The sequence below is a fragment of the Aptenodytes forsteri genome, unplaced genomic scaffold (assembly GCF_000699145.1).
Source record: "Aptenodytes forsteri isolate BGI_AS27 unplaced genomic scaffold, ASM69914v1 Scaffold322, whole genome shotgun sequence".
In the NCBI taxonomy this organism is placed as follows: Eukaryota; Metazoa; Chordata; class Aves; order Sphenisciformes; family Spheniscidae; genus Aptenodytes; species Aptenodytes forsteri.
This window is the reverse complement of record NW_008795045.1, coordinates 381,984-390,157: the sequence shown is the minus strand read 5'-3', so window position 1 is coordinate 390,157 and position 8,174 is coordinate 381,984. Positions and strand designations below refer to the sequence as shown.

The window sequence follows — 8,174 nt, the reverse complement described above, 5'->3', positions numbered from 1 at the left end:
TGTGGTGGGGTGGCTGGGCGGGCGCTGGTGAGCGGCTGGCAGGCGGCCTTGCAGCTGTGGTCGTTGTGCTCTGGAGGAAAGTTCCTCCTGAAGGGAAGAGCAGTAACGGCTCAGGGACGTTTCCCTGAGCGCGGGCTCACGGGCGGCCCGTGGCGGGGAGGTCTCTGCCTGCGCCGCCCTTGAGCTGTTGGAGGGCGCGCTGCTGCCCGGCCGGGTGGGAATAACTACTGGCTTAAATGGCAACTGCTTTCCTGCCCTGAAAAATTAACCTAGCACTAAAGCGTCTCAAAAGCAGTAACAGTAATATTTCCCCAGGGTGTAGGAATCGGCTAAAGGAACAGAAGTTTTTTTCCCTGATGTCCTATGTCTTTGATATAATACACTGCTTTGTCTTAAGAGAGCACATCATAAAGCTATTAGGGAAAATACTCTTCCATGTCTGTCTCTAGGTGTGATGTCCAAGGCAGTCGCAAATGAGAGCCACGCAGCAGGCCTGCAAGAAGATTGTGAGGGCGGCTCCAGAAGGAGGAGCTGGGGGCTGTTAATCACCGCTGGTGTTGGTGGGACCTTGGTGGCACTCTATGCTGTGGTCACCCCCTTTGTGACCCCAGCTCTGAGGAAAGTGTGCCTGCCCTTCGTTCCTGCAACTTCGACTCAGATCCAGAATGTGCTGAAAATGTTAGAAAACAGAAGCGGCTCCCTAGTTGACATTGGTAGCGGGGATGGCCGTATTGTAAGTTATGGACATTGCCTTCCTTTTATATTGCCTCTGAAAAAAGTGCCAAATACCCTAGCTGTGGCTGCTGTTGTTTTCTCATATTTGTGATTGTCTTGTCTTTGGCATCCAATGTTTTCGTTTCAGTCTTATGAAAAGGCTCAAAGCTGAGAAAGGTTTACATTCAGTTTAGGTGAGTAATCAGTATTTTTTTTCTCCAGTCTTACCTGCAGCTTGACAAGGTAGTGTACAAGATGATAACCCGATCCTGTTGGCTGGAGGGAATTGCACTGTGTTCACGTGAAAAGATGCGATCGGAGTATTGGTATTGTGGTTGCCAAAGAGCTGTGATTCCACGTAGGTTTATAGCTGCAGCATGTGAGGCTGTGAGATTAAATAGCACTGTGCTTTTGGAGTTGCAGCTCTGTGCAGAAGAGTTGCAGCTGTGATAGAAGAACAAAAGAGAATGAGAAATGAGTGACAGATGTCAAAAATAAAAATCATGGTATTGTTAGAACTGTAGTCTTCATGCCTTTGTGCAGTGCTGGCTGCCCTGCTTCAAAATCAATGTGGTGAAACTAGAATAATTACCAAGAGGAATGGTGAGAATCACCAAAGCCAAAGTAATACTGTGCTTTCAGGACATTGTCTGAACCCCAGTTTGTGAAGTGTGGTGGTGAGGGTATAGTGGAGAATGGTGTGGGGTTTTTTGTAGTTGTGATGTTTTGTGTACCATTTCATAACCATCTGCTTCAAGTCAGTTTTAGCAACTGGATGGCGCACTAAGTGGGTTTTTGATGGAAACAAGTAATTTCCTGAATGCTACCTTTGTCCATATTTCATGTGAATGAGTCAACCATTTGTCCACACTAAAAAAATTTGATTTGGAAATCCAAATCTGTGAAGGTGGCATAGAAGGAATTGTGCCTGAGTAGGAAACAGAGGAAAAAAAAAAAAAGCACATAGATATGAGAGAACTGCAGTTTCTGATGCCCTCTCTGCTCAGCATTCTGGCTGTTGACCCTCATCTGAGGCATCTAATTTGACTAGGTACTGTGTGTTTAATTCTGATTTTTATTGACTACTTGGAGAGCCATGTGCCTTGAATGCTTGGTGTTGCCTCAATGTACCTGTCCTGAAAAATGTTGAGCTTCTGGTGATGCTTTTAGAAGACTACTTGGAGAGCCAGGTGCCTTGAATGCTTGGTGTTGCCTCAATGTACCTGTCCTGAAAAATGTTGAGCTTCTGGTCAGATGCTTTTAAATATTTAGCACTTATTTAGGTGTAATTGGTGGATAAATATGACTATATTTTTATTTCCAAGCGTGGTAAAAATGTCAGATTCTTTTAGTATGTTTGCAAATGCTGTGTGCATGATGGAAGATGCGTTATTTTAATAGCGTGAAACACCCTGTCCAGGTAACGCTGTTTGAGAAGTTCTATTAAATGTGTTCTTCTTCCTGATTTCACCTTGCCTGTTCTGTAATTCATAGTTCATCAGGCTTTTCCTGATCACTGCCAAGTTTTAACCTTTTAAATTATTACTTAAACCTTAATTCTAGAAACTGGTGCCTTTTTGCATTTTCCTTATATTTTTTTTCTTTTTATAAGAAATCAGTGGGCTTTGATCTTGTTTGAAGACACTTGCAATACAGCTTAACAATTCTAAATCTTAGGGTCTAATTTAAAGGAATGTTTTTGAAAATCTGTTTATCTGAATTACCTTTTGCCTTTTAAAATGATACATGAAGCCTAGCATTGGATGAAAGCTATACTGTGAGATTTGTGTGGGGTTTGTTTTAATTTCTTAACCTACATTTAAATTTTTGACCTACGTGTTTTTAAATGTAGGTCAACAGATTACTTTCATACTCCTTCTATTGGTAGGTCATTTTGGCTCCGATTCAGGGGTCTTTCAAGTGCCTACCCGTCACTACTTTTAAAATAAGTTAAGTGCTCTAATTTTGAGCATTTCTGCTCGCGTATTTCACTGTTCTCTCCATGGTCAATTTTGGTACTCTTTTAATTCCAAGGTAGCGTCATGAATACGTTAAATTAAACTTTCATGTAAGTCATAGACGTACTACAAGCTTACAGGTTTGCCCTGTGAATGTTTAAGTGGTTCATTTTGTTCGTCTGAATATATCTATTAATTTCAATGGGACTAGTCATAACAGTGTAAAAATGTAGTTTGAGTTTTTGTTCACTATACTACTAATCTGTTGGGGATTAAAACCTGAGTGAGTTACAACAGTGCATTCCTTTGATTTATACTGTAAATAAAACTATGTGCTCCTGTTTAAATGAATACACTTTCTCTGTTTCTAAGTGAAGATTTATTTTCTACCTTGTAGGTGATAGCAGCTGCAAAAAGGGGATTCAAAGCTGTTGGTTATGAATTAAATCCCTGGCTGGTCTGGTACTCCAGATACCGTGCCTGGAGAGATGGGGTACATCAGAACACCAAATTCTATATTTCAGACTTATGGAAGGTAGGTGGTGAAGTATGTAAGAATGAATCCGGGATGTTTGAGAGATTTCCATAATTTGGACATACTTTCTTGAAAGAACCAGAATGCTGACTGGCCACAAGGTGCTGTATTGGGCTTTGAGAAAAATACTTGAGCCCATAGAAACTAGACTCACAGTGGCACAATACACTGCTCTGCTGGTTTTGTGCTTTGGTGAAGTGCTGTCCTTTTTCAGTACAGGCTCCTGAAGCATACTATGTCATGCTTGTGCCTGATGAATGATGTGGGGTGCTGTAATGTCAGGCTTCACTGAGAGCTGATTCTGTGGAGTCAGTAACAAGACTCTTATTCACCTAATTTGCAAGATCACAATCTCATCTGACATTTCATTAGACGTGTTCTTTTCTAGCTGTGCAATGTGTTACCTGGTTTTGAGTGTTGCTTTAAGGTAATTTACATACATGTGACTGAAATTTTTTTCACAATTTTCAATCATTTGAGTCACAATTGCTTCTTTAATGAGGTGTGCTTTTTTGGGTCATATTTATATGGGCCTCTCCCCTGCTATTCCTGTCAAAGTTGTGGGGTTTGTTGTTGTTGTTTTTTTAAGAATAGCATTTTGTAATGATAAAGTGGATACCAGGAGTTTTGGGGAAAAGTGTGAATGTACTGTTTTTATCTTTGTTCAGAGGGGAGCGTAGGAAACCTTCATGGCACTGACTGGAAGAACCCAGGCATTGGGATGCCTTGCAAGTTTTTATAGCTAGCTAACATTTAACAAAAGTGGGGGCACACTTAAAACATACGCCATTTTAACATATACAGGAGTTGTAGAAAAACTTAGACATGAGCAAAATCATGTAGGTATCTTCTAAAAAAATACTTTCTGTGCTACTAGAATTGGTGCTGTATTCTTGGCCAGGCAGTAGAAGCTTTTTGCTGTTCAGCGATATAAAGTTGTCTTTATGTGGAAATTTGTGTGATGAAAAGTTGATATGGGATCTCCTTTCTTATTTTTGTTCTAAATCCCTGTTGAAAGGAGTGCAGCTAGAGGGATTAGGGGAAAAGAATGGCGAGAACTTCTCAAAATATAAATGCCATTTTCATTAAGACTTGTTCTTAAATTTTTTTTAGGTTTCTTTTTCCCATTATACGAATGTTGTTGTTTTTGGTGTACCTCAAATGGTGAGTTTACTGGTTTTGCATTGTTTAATTATTTTGATACCAAGGCATTCAGTATTAGTACGTTCATCTGCAAAATGAACCAACCTGCAGAATGTCAAAGGTAGTTAGTACTAATATTTTGATATTTCATTGTTGCTTATTAATGTTCATGATAAAACCTGGTAAAATTTGTGACAGTATGCAGGCTGGAGCTCTGAAAATATCCATGTTTTTTTGAGAAGTATTTTCTATCCATTAGTTCAGAACCAAAATGAAAACTGCTGTGCTCAAGTTGCTTGGGGGGAAGGTGATAGATTGGTTCTTGAAAATTTCAGTTTTTCCATACTGAAAAAACAAGGAGTTGGCAGGGAGAAGATGGAGTAGGAAATTGGCTGCAGCTGATTTTTGGGAAACTTGTTAGAGGAGAGTATTGAAGTTTGCTTATGTTCTTCTCCAAAAACCAGATCACCTTAAACAGGCCAGTAGCTGGTATATTGAAATAATCCCTTGCCCATGTTAGACTGTGAGGTTTTAGGAAGGGAGGCAAATACTTCAAGTATAATTGTTAGAGTACAAGTCCATAAATTCTTTGCCTTTTAGGAAGGCTTTGCAGCCTGTGTTCATCGTGTCCCTGGGAAAAATGCGTTCTTCAAAACTGCTGTAGAAATTGAGTTGCATAGTGACTGCTTTAGTGATATATTCGATAAATTCAGTCAGACTTTACGTTCACTTTGGCTTTCGGCTTGATCTAGTTTTCTTTTTCTCTTTTCACTAGAAAAGAGGAAGAAACCTTAAGTATTTAAATATTCTTGATATTTTGGTTTATTATTAGAATCTTCTATATAGGTTGAATGCATATGGAGGAGTGAAACAGAAATACTCTATAAATGCTTCTGTATTGCTTCTTCCTCTGCTAAGGCAGATGTGGGATGAAATGAGTGAAGAGCTTTATGATGCTATACCATACAACATACACTGATAGTATTTCTGTAGTAGTAACAGGAAGATGCAACAAGAAGCATAATAAAGCTTCCCTATTCTCTGCTTTTTCTTTAACAGCGTTGGAATTAAATACCTACTTCAGATTCAAATTCTAACTCATGTTTGAAACTGAAATGAAAATGCATTCCCCCCCCGGTCTTTTGTGGGTGGCATATTAATGAGAACTATGATGTTACTTGTGCTACAGATGTTGCCAGGTTTGGATGTTATGTGCTCTCAAGCTTGAGTTCCAGGAGGGGGCAGTATAAATATTTGAATTTGCAGTCAGAAATTCTGCAATTGCACTGAGGGGAAAAGTGCAGGTGAAGAAAGATACCTCAGTAAACTAGAAATAAACAAATGCCCTGGGAAAATGTGAGTAAACCTGGCAGAAATACTGGCTTAACTTTAAATGTAATAGTATAAAGTGGGATAAATTAGTAATAGCTATGATAAAAAGAGTAGCTATAGGGCTCAGAATAACTTCAGTAAATTCAGTAAATACTAGGCTAAATTATTCCAATAAAAATACTGTCATAAATGTAACAGATCCAAAAATATGAACTACTGTGTTTCCTGAGCATTCGTTTGCTCATGATCCCCTTTAAATTTACTTCGGAAGTTGTGAATGCATAGCCTCCTGAATGACTAAATTGATATTCTAGAAACTTTAATGCATTTTCTCTTTTACTGAGGGCAATAGATCTCTTTAGCTCTTTAGCTTTTTTTAATAATACTTGTCTGACTTGATGCTGTCACACAGTGATTTTATTTCATATCCAAGATTACCTTAGAGAACTTGGATTTATTGATCTTCAGGGAAGACTAAGACCTCTCTGTTCTTGCAAGTGTCTGGAGGAAGGTGTGTTTATCTATGAGTCATTGCAGAGAGACTTTTACTTGTTCAGGGTGGGGTGACAGAATTCTTACCAGGTGTTCATGTTCACAGCTTCTGTGTATTTTAACTGATTATATACTGTACAAAAGGTTTACTAAACTGTATATCTATGTAGACATACCAAAAAAATCCAACCCTGTCTTGATATAAAATACGGTATGATGATAACACCTAATGTTACTGAGAGATTTAGCTTAAAAACTAGTTTGACTGTTTGGTTCAAGGATACAATTCTTTTTGGCTGAACTATTAATGAAGTTTTCTAACTTGAGCTAATATAGACATGAGATATCACTGATTTTCATAATTACTCATTAAAAATTAGGCTATGTCTATATTTGTAATTTCTGTAACAACTTAGTCCTTCCTTTTCTGGTGTCTCAGCTCAGTTTCGGATACCAAAGTGGCCTTATTTTTCTAGTTTATTTAAGGCACGGTGGCAAAAATGTTTAAAAGCATTTGCCGTATGGATGAAATCAGAGCATAGAATGCTTAAGAATATTCAGAGGTAACTGATATATTAGATCTATGACTATAATTTTCCTAAAATATTCCATTGTAAGCTTAACTGTAGCTATAATAGGATGTTACATCAAAGGCACACCCTGCATGTATGTGATAGGGGAAGCTATCTGCAGCCTTTGGAAATATTTTCTCCAGTCAGTCTTGTTTTCTAATAGTGTTCTGTTGTGGTTTTTTTTTTTTCTTTTTTTGTGTGAATTTTTTATATATTTTGTGTCCTTCGTGACTTGACTTGAGCTGTATTTATAAATAATTACTGTCCTTTTAACCTTTTAATATCTAAATGTTATGTCATGATAAAAAAGTAAATAGATTTTTACATGTAATGGAAGGAACCTCTGGAACTTGCTGTTATAATTACTCCCTGAGATAGATACAGTATGTAAGAATAAAAGGAATTCCAAATGGATGTGTACTGATCTGCTTAAGCATAACATCAAACTTTTCCGAAGGACAAAAATGGCTAAATCTATCAAGTTTCAGTTTTTGCAGAACATAATCGCTATCTGGGATGGGAAAGAAATTTCTTTGAAGTCTAGATGTGTTAATTCATTTCTCGCTTAATCCATAGCAGAAGTACCTATTGGAGATAGAGTATCTGACTGTCCAGGGTGTTGCTCTGTTCTGGAAGAGTAGTGATATTTCCCTTGACTTTCATATCCGCTCAATTTTTGCGATTGGAGGAAAGCTAGACTGTAGGTCTTCAACCAATGAGAGTTGCATAGTGGTATTTGACATGGTCCCCCACAACATCCTTCTCTCTAAATTGGAGGGGTATGGATTTGATGGGTGGACTATTCGGTGGATAAGGAATTGGCTGGATGGTCGCATCCAGAGCGTAGTGGTCAACGGCTCAATGTCCAGATGGAGATCAGTGACAAGTGACGTCCCTCAGGAGTCCATATTAGGACCAGTACTGTTTAATAAGATCCATTGTAGCTCTGTGGATGACTAACATAGGCCAGATTCACAGCTTCAGGGGAACGTCATTATTCACATCAGCTAACATCCAGGAACAAGAGCTTCACTTCCCTTCTGGCCACTCTATTCTGGAAAAAGACACTGGCATGGGGTAGAGCAGTGCTGGGAAAGGACTCCCTGCAAAGGCAGTGTGCAAGACAACTTCAAAGTTACCTTTTTAGTGTGACATTGCAAGGGAAAACAGTGGAAGTAGCATGGTTAATTTTTATTCTGTAAGCAACCTACCTGTTTTTGCTAGAGTTAACTTGCATAAATTTCATAAATAAATGAATGTAACAGGGTGTACATCTGTGTACTGGATCTGAGTAAACCCATGTGTTACCTAATCCAGATCCAGATTTGATAGGACAAGGGGGAATGGCTTTAAACTAAAGGGGCATAGATTCAGACTAGCTATAAGGAAGAAATTTTTTACGCTGAGGGTGGTGAAGCGTGGCACAGG

The 8,174-nt window shown here is 38.7% G+C and overlaps 1 protein-coding gene across 1 annotated transcript in view; it reads left to right on the top strand.

Moving 5' to 3' along the window:
* Positions 1-454: 454 nt before the first annotated feature.
* Positions 455-8,174, top strand: part of FAM173B (family with sequence similarity 173 member B) — a 12,741-nt gene continuing 5,021 nt past the window's right edge. Inside the window, exons 1-3 of the mRNA XM_009276972.1 lie at positions 455-733; positions 3,070-3,207; positions 4,321-4,371. Coding sequence (XP_009275247.1) covers positions 455-733; positions 3,070-3,207; positions 4,321-4,371 — 468 coding nt within the window. The remainder of the gene's footprint in view (positions 734-3,069; positions 3,208-4,320; positions 4,372-8,174) is intronic.